This window comes from Anastrepha ludens, chromosome 2, assembly GCF_028408465.1.
Source record: "Anastrepha ludens isolate Willacy chromosome 2, idAnaLude1.1, whole genome shotgun sequence".
Taxonomy (NCBI): Eukaryota; Metazoa; Arthropoda; class Insecta; order Diptera; family Tephritidae; genus Anastrepha; species Anastrepha ludens.
Window position 1 is genome coordinate 66,208,140 of NC_071498.1, and position 15,202 is coordinate 66,223,341.

Consider the following 15,202-nt stretch of genomic DNA (forward strand, 5'->3'; position numbering starts at 1 on the left):
TCCGAACGGCAGATATTTTTATGAGGAGCTTTTTCATGGCAGAAATACACTTGGAGGTTTGCCATTGCCTGCCGAGGGGCGACCGCTATTAGAAAAATGTTTTTATTAATTTTGCTTTCACCGAGATTCGAACCAACGATCTCTCTGTGAATTCCGAATGGTAATCACGCACCAACCCATTCGGCTACGGCGGCCGCCGTTAATGAACGAAGCACACAATTTAATCGCTATCTCAGTAGTCTAAACGCTACAGCAGATTCTGAGTATTCGCTATGGAAGGCTGCTAGAAGTATAAAAAGACCTATACGCCAGATACCTGCCCTTCGAATGGAAAATAATGAATGGGGTAAAAGGGACTCGAAAAGAGCAGCGACATTTGCCCGGCACTTGAAAAGAGTATTTGCCCCACACTCAATGTCCCCTTCACCTGGTACTCTAGAAGACATAATTCTATACTAACACAAACCTATCAAATGGACCCACCCACACGTAAATTCTATAAATTTGAAGTGAAATCTGCCATTAAAAATCTGAGCACTAATAAATCTCCCGGCTACGATTTTATTACAGCCAAAGTATTCAAAGAGCTCCCAGAAATAGGAGTTACTCTGTTAACGTATTTATTTAATGCAATTATACTAACTGGAAATTTTCCTGCCCAATGGAAAGTGGCTCAAATTAAAATGGTCCTCAAACGTGGCAAAAAACCAGATTCAGTTGAATCGTATCGTCCAATAAGCCTTCTACCAATCACTTCCAAGCTTATGGAATGTCTTATTCTTAAAAGACTGTTTCCGATCATCGAAGAACGAAAAAGAATACCCAATCATCGGGGGCTTTGCAGGGTTCACCAACTCACCCTACTATATTACAAACTCGCAAATACATTATGACCTCCAAATATCCAGTGTTATGCAAAAAATAGAGAAATATGCAAGATCCCACAATCTCAGGCTCTTAGCTCACTCTAACTCCTTAATAAAGGAAATGATAGCAAATCCCGACTTTCCCCGACTCAAAAGAAAATCCACCACAGATTTCCTCTTTTAGTGGGAAAAAATGAAATAGGTTGTACTTAAACTGGGTCTACAAATATTTCTTAATGTATGTATACAGCTTGCAATAAAAGTGTTCTTAAAAATTCAAATAAGTCAAAGGTTTCAGTTACTTCAACAATTTCTCGGCTGTACTTCTCTACTTCTACTTGAGGAGTTTCTTTAGGTTTTAGTGTAAATTTGCTTAATATCATCGTGAGGCAATTTTGATGACCTGGGTGAAAGTGCAACTGAGCTTGTTGTATCAGAGAAAATTAATATCCGGTGGAGACAATAATGGTTCAGGTTGTGAACTTGGAGTCGTTTCGCAATTATCTAAATTATGAACGCACGAAACGCAAATTTTTTTTATTTCTGTAAGGTCATTTTGCTGTTTACTCTTAGCTGGTGAATACAAAAAGAATGCAGTTTTATGCCATAAACTTAAATTTTTAACCCATATGTCATCTAAGTTCTTAATAAGTTTCTGCTTTAAAATTTGCTTTTAATTTTTAGTATGGCAGGTAAAACAAAAAAATAAGTAGGGTGAGCTACAAAGTTGGATTGTTTTTTTAAAAGGTGATTTCAAAGTTATTGCAAAGTGCACAATTTTAATAGTCGAAATATTAATATGCAAGAGAAGTCCGCTTTTCCTATTTTCGGCAAGCATTTCCTGGATAAATAACCAGTTATCTACAATAAATATTTCAAATATTATATTGTTAGAATTCTATCGTGTAGGACAATGACTTATTAGAAAAGTTGGCAACTTAAAAATTTTTTTGCAGGCCTGGAGCGTTTCCCGCTAATTCAGGTGTTCCATCGAAGGCCTTATCTTAAACATTGCAAAAAAATGGCTACTGCAGGTGAGACGTGTGACATTTTCTAAAGATTTTACAATATATTTCGCCCTATCTGTTACGAATATTATTGATTCTATGCTCTTTACGCGAAATTCACAAAATAATTATTTTATTTTTAATTTTATTAAAATACTATCTCCCGTAGAATTTTCAAAGTCCAATGATTTCAGTCTAAGAACCATATCAAATAGCTTAAAATCTTTTCGATGGTGCAACGTGGCACCTAAAAAGTGTCGATTTACATAAGGGTCGGACCAAATATCTATTGTAGCAGATGATCTACCGCTATTAATAACTTCTTTTATTTCAGTTTTTGGTTCATTTCTGTTTTCATCTGCCGACTTATGAATATCGCACGAAATTGTTGTTAGGTCAGGCAGTAAGTCATTTATATCTACACTTTCTGCATGCTTTGCGCCAATTTTAATCAAAAATCCACAAACTCGAGGAAACCTGTGTCATTAATAATTGTGAAACGGCGGTAATCTTCAACAAACCATGCTGTAAATGTAACAATAGCCTTTTACTTGTCGTCTGCTGTGGCAGTTTTTAAAATTTGTGGGTGCTTATGAGCTCGGCCGAATTTGTGCAGTATATCAGCCCTTTCACTACAGTTTAATCTTCTTTCAAGATTTCGGAGAGTATGCAGAGAACATTAATGCTACGTTAGCGTAGCAAGAATGATATAAAAAAGATTGCGCCCATCAGAGAGTGCGTGACGTCACATTAGCTGAGTTGTGCAGTGTTGTCAACCATTTGCTCTTCCACGATAGGCACCATCTCATTATTCTTTCCATCATGTTAACGTAGTAGGTGTGTAATCACACTCTGAGAAAGTAAAAACACTAAATTTTTCAATAAGAAATGAACGACGCGCTATACAAGAAAGAACAATACTTTTTCTGAACGCTTTCGTATATATGCTAATCATTCTTTTGTGGGATATACTCGTTGAATTGCCGGAAATACATTTAAATGTTATATGGTAGCGCCGAATTATTGGCATTCGCTACAGGTGTCTATACCGAAGCCGACAGAGGTGCCATTGAGGCTTTTCATATAACTAAAAATACGGCGATTTGAATTTGTAACGCATTTCCGCCACATTAAATTTCAAGAAAAGGAACACAGGAATTATGCATTCAAAAACATTTGATAAACATTTATTCAACATAACCATCTTTTACATTAAATAAAATGCGTAAGAGAATGCATCACGTGGCCGTAAATTTTTTTTTGATTTGCGACGCATTCTCTGAGTTTGTTTACATTTTTAAATGCTCACGGAATGCAAAGCAAAAACTGATACAAAAATAAAAAGGGAACAAGAGTTGTTAATTTGCTTTTATTTGCATGCATTTGCTGCTACTGCTTTAGCGCCATGACCACCCAACTGTCAATTTGAAATGCAAGAATGCAAATCCGCAATTGAAATGCACTCAAAGAAGCCGTACAAAGCAATTTATCACACTTGGCCACAAAATCACACGATAAGTGTCAAATAAGCATATAAATTTCGAAATTATTACAAAAAGGATTGTTGTAATCTTTTTGCCGCATTAAAATGTGCTTTTCTATTTATTGGGTTATCAAGGAAAGGGCTGCCTCAAAGTTAATGTGAAATACCATAAGTGATGATGTGCCACATTTTGTTGCAACGATTTTCAAGTAAATTTAAAGTGCGACCAAAATTAATACAAATAAAAATCATATGGACGAGCCATATATACACGGAAATTACTGAGGGCATTACATTTGGAAAATAAATAATAATAATAATAAATTTTGAAAAGTTTACTCTGCAAACCTTTGCAATGCCATTGTCGGAAAAAGTGCAAATACAATACTATACAACCGCTTATATATAAATTGTTAAATAAGTGCAAGATTACTATAATTATTTAATACAAATATAAGTCGCTAAATTAATGACTTTTTGAAGTCAAATGTAAAATATTTGCTGCATTTTTATGTAAAATCCAAAGGCAGCATTGCTTTAATATTTATTATATAAATACTCAAGAAATTTTCGCTCCAATATCGTTGTGTGTGCAACAAAATGCGTACAGTGTTTAAACAATTGAATCAACAAAGATTTCTAGTCATTTTCGTCATTCATTTGTATTTGTTGGAAAAATCAATATTGATGTGCAATTGTGTTCATGGTTTAAGGTGAGAAATGAATATCGAAATATTAATTTTTCTATAGAAATCTTACACTCATTACGAAAGTTTTGGTAAACCATTTGTTGGTACTTCATACAATTTTTAACTGTGAACGTCCATTTTAGATTTTCTGTTAATCTGGTAAATAATGTTTCGCAACGGTTAATTCTTAGTTATTGTGGGCGTTTAAGTGTTTATTCCTCCCTTTCACTTCGAAAATAATATAAAATTGTTAGCGAAGTATAGTCTAAATATAAAATGAAGTACAGGGTGGGCCAAATAAGACCTAGTACTACTACGCAGCAGGTCCATAGTTTGCCTAGCAGTATGCGCAGTTGCTCCATCTTGTTGAAACCACAAATTACGATACTGCTCCGCCATTGGCCGCAAAAAGTTTTCAATCAATGTTCTGTAAGAAGCTCCTGAAATCGATTCCGGCGTTTCATCCTCATTTTCGAAAAAATATGGACCGATAACTCTAGCGGCCATAACACCGCACCAAACAGTATATTTAGATTGGTGCAGCTGATGTTGGTGTGATGCCCTTGGATTTTCAGAGCCCATAACATGACATAACCATTTAAATAGAATTGCGCTTCATCCGATATATGCCGATATTTATGCTGCGTTAAAACAATTGATCGTTGACAAGAGTAGAAAAACTCGATAATTTTAACCCGTTGTGTTGTACTGTAGGGTTCCATAATAAATTTCCAACAATTCAATTCTTATTTGGCCCACCCTATATAACCGCTATAATAAAAAATGTCAAGCTTGCCACCACGATAATTTATTACTCAATAAGCCAGTATGTAACAAGCTTTTGAAAAGCAGAATTCTCGGTGAATGAAAAGCAGAATGTTGGCTGGCAAGTAGACAATTTCAAAAGTTTTACTGACAAAAATCCGTGATTGATGAGACATGAGTGTACTGTCTATATTTTTGACGACAAGAGACCTGATGCAACTGACGGTATTGCTTAATTTACATAATTTCATATATCTATCGTAGTTTTGTGGGAATGGTAAATTCGGACGTCTCTATTTTCTACTCTGTCGAAAGATACTTTAAGCAATAATTATTGTCTGTCGATTCCTTTTTGCCTGTTACCAGTATTTATACTTAGTTATGCCATAAGTTCTGTTACAAAATAGGTCCGTTATAGATATGAAACTATAAAACGTTTTCAAAAGAAGTTAGTTTTATTCAACCATACGAAATATTTGCTTTTAACAAGCCTTCAAACGATTAGGCCATTCAGTTATTGCAGCACGCATGGTTTCTATGGATATTGACGTGAGGCCTTTCTGTGAGGTCTTCGACAGACCATGTTGTCTTCTAAGGCATCCTCCTGGTACACTTTTGCCTTCGTCTTAACCCGTTTTCCGCAGAAATGAAGAGATGTAACGCCTTTACAAGACATGCCCCTCCAAACCATTATGGAGTCTGGATGGTGGCCACGTTGAACCCTGGGAACAACATTTTTTGCGTCTTTAGAAGTTTTAGCATAGATTTTGTCGTTTTGCTTATTAAAAGCTTTTTCAACAGTGAAAATTTTCGCATCTGTGGAAAGAATATTTTCATGGCCGTTGGCCGCGTGTCACCGAATCAGCTGCTTGCTTCTGTCGAATCTAATTTTCTTCAAGCGCGTTGCCAAAAGATGACCAGTTGAGCGACAGAAGTTTTTCTTGTGGAGATCATTTCTAATTAGTCTAGACAAGGGCATGGTCGATACTTTCATGGCCCTGGATATGATTTTCTGCTTTCTAAGAGGATTTCTGCGAATTCTTTCTCGAACGGCTTTATGGCTGCACTGGTTTGAATCACGCGAGGGCGATTTTTTCTGTCTGTCAATTCAGACGTTTGCGATTGATCGTGCGGTAAACAAATCTTCTCGAAATATTAACTGGTTTTTGTTCCTGGTCAAAAAAGTTATACACTTATTTTTTATTTTTTTATTTAATATTTACCTGTGTGAAAATGTACTTTTCCGTCAATTTGGTATAAAATGTTTACAGACCGATATTATTTAATCTCTTCTTCATAAATGCACGAAAAGTTACACCAAATATAAAAAATAAATTAAGTTTTTTTTGTATAGTTTTTTCTAACAAAAACATTTTGTTTAAATAAAACATAGACATTGTGAAGGCCATGATTATATGTAATATAGTTTATACTGCTTTTTGGAAACTACTTTATTTCTTTACATAGGTTAGAAAAAAAGTAGTGGAAGAAACTCTAAAAGGCGCAGATCGACCATGACTGAAACCTTTTTGTTTGGTTAGCAAAGTGCACCTAAAGGAAGTTATCAACGATAGGCAAGACTAGAAATTCATACGACGCTCGATGAATAGTCCAGAAAAGAGCCATAAAATAAACTTGTAAACCTATATAGAGAGGACCTTCCAACTCTCACTGAACACCATAGGGGATATTATAATCTTCGTTATCATTTCAGGAACTTAGGATTAGCAGAAAACTGCTTCTGCCGTGCTTACGAGCTAGATAGTTAGAGTCTCTTCACAGCGAATATGTAACATATGAATGGGGGCTACTTTTAATTCATTGCTGATACGGAAAAAAGTCTGAAGAAGCCTCCAATTATTAGCTCGTGGTCAAGCACAACGGACCACACTAGAGATCACAGAGATGAAATTGTAGAGATGAGGAAGAAGCAAATTGAGCACTTCCTTGGCTAGATTAATTGGGGGTTTGCACTTCGATCTCATGGTCTTTTGTGCCATGAGCACTTCCTTTGTAATTGCCCAGCTTTAGCTAAAATTAAAGTAGGTTTTCTAGGTAAATATTTTTTCAATTCTCTCACAGAACCGTTTGCCGTGGGGATGGGGATGGATAAGAGCCAAAAAATGGTTTCAAGAAGAAAAATAAATGAGGTTCCGTGTCGCACAGTGGTATCACAACGAACCTGTACGGTCTAAGTGAGTTGGACGTACAGAGCTACTACTACCTCCATAAACTAACCTTATCTAGAGGTCAAAGTATTTTGTTGAATGTTTGGCCGAACTATTATTAAAAAATGTGGCGAGAAATAAAACGAAATACCCTATTGCACTAGTAGAGCTTAGCGTATACACATTTAACATACGTACTTTCGGTCAGGCGATAGTTTTAAAAGTTAAAAAAAAAAGTTTTAAAAGAAAACTGCATTCAAGAATAATTTTTAAATTTTGCCTAAAATAATGGTCATAATTTTATCTTAAAATCATTCAACAATAATAATATAAATACATAAAATAATAAATTCTTCATCTTTAGAAATACCACTGAAAGCGCAGAATTAGTAACCGGCATCGAGTCAAGTTTATCATTGCCAGATATTCTACCAATACCATCGAAAAATTACGATAAAAATCGTGCCCCGAAACTACTTGGACAGCCCACTGTTGTCTACTTCCATGTGACAGTGTTATCATTGGATTCCATTAATGAAGAATCGATGGTAGGATATTTACCGAAAATTGTACACAAAATAAAATGAAATACACGTCTCTACTCATAGACATATGTCACAGACGTATTCCTAGCACAAAGTTGGCGTGATCCGCGTCTACGACTGCCAGAGAACATGAGTGAACAGTATCGTATATTGGATGTCGATTGGTTGCATAGCATTTGGCGTCCCGATTGCTTCTTCAAGAATGCCAAAAAAGTCACCTTCCACGAGATGAGCATACCAAATCATTATCTATGGCTGTACCATGATAAAACCTTGCTCTACATGTCAAAGTGAGTGGAAGGAAAATGTAATAAATTCTAAATTTTAAGAGAGTTATCAAACAAAGTATAAAAGCTTATTAAAAAAAATTGAATGCAATTTGTGTATTACCAATGAACCTGTAAAATAATTTTAAATTAGAAACTAAATTCAAGCAACTTGGTTCCGCTTGCCTTACAGACTAACTTTGGTGCTATCTTGTGCCATGAAATTCGAGTCCTATCCGCATGACACACAAATCTGTTCCATGATGATTGAGAGTTGTAAGTTTGCCAAATATGATAGTTTTATGTATAATTAGATTTTAGAAAAATTATTATTTCTACATATATTATTTTTTAGTATCACACACAGTTGAGGATTTGGTATTTATCTGGAATATGACCGATCCGTTGGTGGTTAATAGCGAAATTGAGTTGCCGCAATTGGATATATCAAATAATTATACAACCGATTGCACTATCGAATACTCAACAGGTATGATTGTGTTAGATTTACGCGACGAAAAAATATAAAAATATATGCACATTAGACCGTACTGACAAAAAGCTTATCGCACACTCCTGAGTCCGAAGTATTTGCTAACTTGGAAGCAATGAGCTTTGAAACAGAAAAAAATGGCATCTTAAGACAAAAATATCGACATATTACACTCTAATTCCGACTATAAATATCAAAGATATGACGAAAAATGTAAAAAGGCGACCGCTACAAAAACTTCCTTCGGCACAAAAAAAAAAAAAAATAAATAAAAATATAAGTCCGAATTTCCTTCGGATCAAAAAAATTTCCGGACCCAAAGTTTAATGATTTTTGCCGAGTTTTAATTTACTGGTAGTAATGTGGTACTTTAGGGTAGCATAAACTGAAGTTTGATTGGCAAGTACTAAAATGGGAACTTGCGGCCAATGAACTTTGAGACAACAAAAAAATGTCTTCCTGAGACAAAAACAAAAAATCGAATATCATACTCTAGATCCGACTATAAATGCTGAAGATATGACGAAAAATGCAAAAAGCTGATCCTTATGTTCGAAAAAAAAAATCCGAATTGCCTTCGAACCGAAAAATTTCCTTAGCAATGGCTTCATGATTTTGCCGAAGTTTAATTTACTGACACTAGTGAAACGGGGTGGTAGAAACAGGTTTTGGGGGTAAGCCTGAAATAGAAAAAATTGCCTTTTCGTGAAAAAAAACATCGGTGCATCACACTCTAAGATCCAATATAAATGCCGAAGATATGACGGTCAAAAACAATTTTTTTTTCGAAATAGCCGTGCAAAAATATTTTGGACACGAAGTGTACGGTGAAATTTTTGTTTGCTTGTAATTTAGTAAGGTCTATGTATATACTATTTATGTATGTATGTGCAATATCCAGTAAAAGTATAATAGGACAAAAGCTGAAAAAACGAAAGACTTAAGACACAAACTTTATTTGAATTCCTTGTGGATTGGCAGTGTTATACGGGCACAAACAAAAATAAATTATTTTTCGATCATATGCCTATTTCTGGTTTATCCGACGTCGTGGCTAGTGTCTTTAGTTTTGTTATATTATATAATTATAAATAACTGCGTTGCCTTCTCAGCTTCTTGAGATGGTTCGTTTAACACTCCTTAGTTCTATTTACACAGTCTGTCTAATAGAAAAGTGATCGCTATAGCTTGGCCAAATCCTAAACGACAAAATCATTTTTCGGAGAAGCAGCCCCAAACATGAACCTTAAGTGGGTGCTGGTCGCGCTTCTCTTAGACATAACATTTCATTTTCAAAATGGTCTGCTTACGAGCAACAACTCGTTCAAGAGTTTTTATCGGCATATCCAGGACTAGTATGACATGGAATAGATCCTGACATACCGCTGAAGTCAGGACATGATAAAGTCACTCATAGAGAATTTGAAAAGCTTTATTTCTTATGATGTGGTGATTTTGAAGGAATTCATGTTGGGCGTTTCCCAAAGAGTTACAACAGGGAGAATAATTGGATAGTCCCGGCGCAATTAATAACAGCCGCAGATTTCATCATAAGAAAGTTGTGATTGGCGGAACTTGTTTCCAATTAGCCTACCGTCACATGGGTGAATGGAGTGTTCAGAAGAGGCTTAGCAAAGCATAATACCAGTTTTCTGAGTGCTGCTAAAAAATTCGAACAAGTATTCAAAAATTTTAACGGTACAACTAATGTAAATGTAAAATTTATTTTTTAAACTATACGCAGTTTGTTTCTATTTAAGTAAAAAAATACTTTTTTGCTACCACTTTTACCAAGAAAGAATCAGCTTTTTCCACTTTCTTCATCTTCTTAAATCCAACCTTTTGTAAGGAAGTGTCAAATATCTAAGGTCACAAGTGAGCAAACCTTTAATAATTGAATCATGATTTCTAAGGCGGATAAATTTTGGCAGAAATCATTTATTTTCAAAGCATTGTTGATAATAGAATTGTAAACAACAAATGCCCTCTTGGGGTTCGGCTTTTATTGCTTTAATTCACTTTTTTTAATGGGAGTGGACACAAATATTCGCGATTATTCGTAAATGGAGGTACAAGGATACTTTTCTAGATATATGACTGCATGACTGGATAGAAAACTATCACCAAAATTACTTACAAGTGATCCTCCCGTTATAATTTATCACGGAGTCAATCGGCACTAAGAAAAATGGTTCATCCCGTTCCAAAATACACTTACCCACGTTTAATCGATATTATTTTTTTAATTGAAAATTAATTTTCACAAAAATATGTATACATAATTTTCAAATAAAAAACATCAAATCAGCTGTTCTACTAATATCACCTTGAATAGATGCGCCTGTCATAAACATTTGTATTTTAACGAGGCTAGTCGAAAGAAACAGATCTCGTATTTTTATTGAGCCAATAAAAAATTTATATTTATTTATTTATTATATTCTATTATATTTATTCACGTTTACAAAATATCTAACTTTCCCAAATTTCTTATCATTCCTCACTTCACCATAATGACACTTAGGCAACTTCACTTGTCTGGCTATTGTTTTCAATCTGCGTCGACGTCTTGGCTATCACCTCTTTCACACGTAAGCACCCACCGCTGCTTCTAAACGAAATTATAATTTGATTTAAGTTTCCTTCTCCTGCAACCATTGACAGCTACATTCCGTCTGCGTTAATCGTGGTCATGTCATGGATTTCTTTTTGGATTAAACCCGAAGCGATACCGGCACGCGTCACACTGGGCGTCACATCGCTACTCACACTCGCCACACAAAACACACAATCACAACAATCGCTGCCACCGGTATCCTATGTAAAGGCCATCGATGTGTGGATGTCATCGTGTTCGGTATTTGTATTCCTATCGTTAATGGAGTTCGCTGTGGTGAACAACTACATGGGCCCGGTGGCGACGAAAGCCATGAAGGGATACTCGGACGAGAACATACACGATTTGAGTGATATGAAGGTGAGAAAGGTGAAGTAGTCTAATTTTATTTATATTTTTATTCACTTAAATGGATTTTAACTAACTATTAATGACGCTTTCTTACTTAGAATCACCATCGTGAATCCATCATTGAGCCGCAGTATGACACATTCTGCCATGGACATGCCACAGCGATTTATATTGATAAATTCTCACGTTTCTTTTTTCCATTCTCATTTTTTATACTGAACATTGTGTATTGGACAACATTTCTCTAGTAGTTAGTGTTTAAAATAATCGCTAAAAATTGTTATTGTTTCAAATACATAAATATGCACGTTTGGCATATGAAAAGTTTTCTAAAAGAATTTTTTAAAAGATATTTTTGTATAAATCAAATGAAGTAGTGGATTAGGTATGGGGCAAGTGGAATAGCTGATGTTTTTTTAACAGTTTTTGGAGTTGCTGCAGTGTTAACCAATCTAAGCAGGGAAGACAGAAAACTGAATTATTGTTTCGAGCAATTTAGCACAGCGACCTGTAAGATCTATTCATCTATTCTATCATGGAAACAGAACTGGAAAGAGATAGATCGCTGAAGTAAAAGAACTTGATTGGGTCCGTCAATGGTGGACCTATCAAAGTCCGCTTAAAACAACTTATCTAACTCATCCCCATCTTTTGCATCGTAAAAATACATCGGTAGCAAAACTCTGATGAAGTAAGGATCCTGTCTTCAAGTTTGCTTTGTTTAATGGGAAAAATATTTATTTATTTACATATTTAATTATTCAAATGTTCTTACTAACTAAAACTATAACTAGAGCTAAATAAAATAAAATTGAATTTAGTAATGTAGAAAACACATTCTTGGACAAAGAAAAATCAAGCAAAATAGAATTCGGAATCTCGTTGAGTCCTCGAAGTGAACGCATTAATGAGGCATTTCTTCAGTAATTCGTATTGAGGGTCTTAAGGTAAGAAGGAAAATTAAAACGAAGTGTGCTCGCAGAAGGCAAGGAAAGAATAGTACTTCTGCTTTTCAGTGACTTAACCCCTTCGGACCTCATGTGCAGAATTATGCACATAATGTTTAAAGGCTTATAATATTTTTATTTTACTTTGTTGACAACACTTGGGACCCAATGTGCATAATTGTGCACATGCCGGAAAATTCGGAAAACTTAATAAAGGTGTATGATTTGTCAAACATTTGTTTTTATGATGTCCTTCTTACTAATAGTTAGTAAAAAAATAATTTTATTATCCACTAGCGGACCCGACAGACTTCGTTCTGTCAAATAGATTTTGAATGTGGCAGTTTATATTTCGACCTTAAGACTTTTTTACTCTGCTGACCCTCACACACCGCCCTATAATCATGGTGACGGTTCTGTTCAGGAGAATTAAAGAAAATGGTCAGCTCGGGTGACCTAAGTATTTTCGCTTCCACGAACTTTGGCCACCCTTTTGGGACCCACTAAAAACCCCGACTGGGATGAATGCAACATATCCAAGCGTTGGACGAACAAAAGATGTAGAGAATAGTTTCAGAGTGTAGGGATCTGTGAAATTAGAGCTATTTTGTCGAACAAAGACCAGCATGATTAAAAAAAATAATAATAAATAGTTGGCGCGTACACTTCTGTTGAGTGTTTGGCCGAGCTTCTCCTCCTATTTTTGGCGTCCGTCTTGAGATTGTTTCTCAAATGGAGGGGCCTACAGTTTTCAAGCCGACTCCAAACGGCAAATGGTTTTTATGAGGAGCTTTTCGGTAGCAGAAATACACTCGGAGGTTTGCCATTGCCTGCTAAGGGACGACCGCTATTAGAAAAAACTGTGATTTAATTTTGCTGTTTCATATACGAATATTCGAACCTACGCACCCACGAATGGTAGTCGCACACCAACCCGTTTGGCTACGGCGACTTCCTGATTTAGCTATGATAAAATTCATCATGCCCGTCCTAACGTATGGCGCAGAAGCTTGGACGATGACAACATCCGATGAAGCGACGCTTGGAGTGTTCGAGAGAAAGATTCTGCGTAAGATTTTTGGACCTTTGCACGTTGGCAATGGCGAATATCGTAGACGATGGAACGATGAGCTGTATGAGCTTTACGACGACATAGACATAGCGCAGCGAATAAAGATCCAGCGGCTTCGTTGGCTGGGTCATGTCGTCCGAATGGATACAAACGCTCCGGCTTTGAAAGTATTCGATGCGGTACCAGCTGGTGGTAGCAGAGGAAGAGGGCTGCCTCCTCTGCGTTGGAAAGATCAGGTGGAGAAGGACTTGGCTTCACTTGGTGTGTCCAATTGGCGCCGGTTAGCACGAGAGAGAAACGACTGGCGCGCTTTGTTAATCTCGGCCAAAATCGCGTAAGCGGTTATCGCGCCAATTAAGAAGAAGAGAAAATTGTTTTTGGTCTTGTCAACAGACTGAAGGGGTGTACCAGAAATACTGTACGACGTTCGTACTACGTTACGTAATTTGGAGATCGTAACATAATGACACTTATTGATATTGAGATATACATAGGTGATACCGACAATACCATAAATACCATCTATTGATCTCTAATTGAACCCTAGAAGCATCTTTAGAACTCCGCGTAAAACGAAAAACTGTCTTTGTCATTAATAAAAAGAACAAAGAGTATAGGTCCTAAGATACTTCCCTGGGGTATACCAGATGATGCAATAAAGGGAATAGAAAAACCCCCTCGATTGAGACCACGCAGTACCTGTTACTTAAATAGGAACTCAGCCACTTCAGAAATATAGAGTGAGTGTTTTATTTAAAGAAAAAACATCTAGGCGCGTCTTGAAAGGACCCTTTTTATTTGAAATAGACCCCACCATACCAAATATTTCAACGAAACCCACGTACTACCATCTCCCATTTGGTCCGACCCAGTTGAATTAAATTAATTAATTAATAATTGGCGCGTACACTTCTGTTAGGTGTTTGGCCGAGCTCCTCCTCCTATTTGTGGTGTGCGTCTTGATGTTGTTCCACAAATGGAGGGACCTACAGTTTCAAGCCGACTCCGAACGGCAGATATTTTTATGAGGAGCTTTTTGATGGCAGAAATACACTCGGAGGTTTGCCATTGCCTGCCGAGGGGCGACCGTTGACCGACCCAGTTGAATTAGCACGCCTTTTTAACTTACTGTATGGAATTTATTCCCCTAAACAAGTAGTTCTTCTCGAGAATTGTGGCTAGAGATTGAGACCTGAAGTGACAGGTAGCCGGAGTGATTTTCTTTAATTATGTATGTGAATGATTAGCCTTTGGTCAAATCATAGTTATATGCATTGGCAAAAATATTCTCAGGCATTTTGATCTCTTGGTGTTTGATTTAGCGGATCTTGTGTCACTTTAGTAAAATGCCTCTCCGCTAAGCAGATCATCAGAGCCTTCGGGAAACTGATTGGGTTGGGTATACGGCAGTGTTGCGGCCGCCTTAGCCGATAGGGTTGGTGCGTGACCATCATTCGGAAGTACGTAGTTTCGAATCTCTGTGCATGAAATACCAAAATGATAGAACGTTTTTTCTAATAGCGGTCGCTCCTCGACAGGCAACGACAAACCTTCGAGTGTATTGTTTGCTATTTTTTGTTTGTTCCATTCAGCTGTGAGTTACAGGGTGTTAACAATGGAAGTCAGCAAAGAGAAAATTCGGTACATTTTACAGTTTTTCTTTGATAAAGGCGAAAATGCAAGCCAGGCTGTTGCAATTTTGATTTCGTCGATTCCGTTCAGGCATTTTTGAAGTCAAAGAAAATGTCGATCATGTCAATAAAATCGCAGAACTAATCGAAGTTGACCAGCATGTTAGTAGTCGTAGCATCGCCCAGGAGTTTTAAACCGTCTACGCAACAATTTGTGCAATAATTGTGGATTTCTGTTTCCCCAACCTAGTATAATTATTAAAAACCGTATTTTGAGTAAAAATAGTGAAATTTGAAAGAAT

At 36.4% G+C, this 15,202-nt stretch overlaps 1 protein-coding gene across 2 annotated transcripts; it reads left to right on the top strand.

Annotated features, from left to right (window-relative positions):
- Positions 1-3,260: 3,260 nt before the first annotated feature.
- Positions 3,261-11,707, top strand: LOC128857914 (glycine receptor subunit alpha-2). Of its 2 annotated transcripts, none has more exons than XM_054093754.1 (8): positions 3,261-4,069; positions 7,343-7,526; positions 7,587-7,813; positions 7,983-8,065; positions 8,145-8,279; positions 10,807-10,873; positions 10,947-11,268; positions 11,349-11,707. In XM_054093754.1, exons 1-8 carry the CDS (start codon positions 3,957-3,959, stop codon positions 11,496-11,498), a joined length of 1,281 nt encoding a protein of 426 aa, XP_053949729.1. In that variant the 5' UTR covers positions 3,261-3,956; the 3' UTR covers positions 11,499-11,707. The 2 variants fall into 2 exon arrangements, with proteins under 2 accessions (XP_053949729.1, XP_053949738.1); XM_054093763.1 differs by having other exon boundaries at positions 10,947-11,259; positions 11,349-11,706.
- Positions 11,708-15,202: the final 3,495 nt, after the last annotated feature.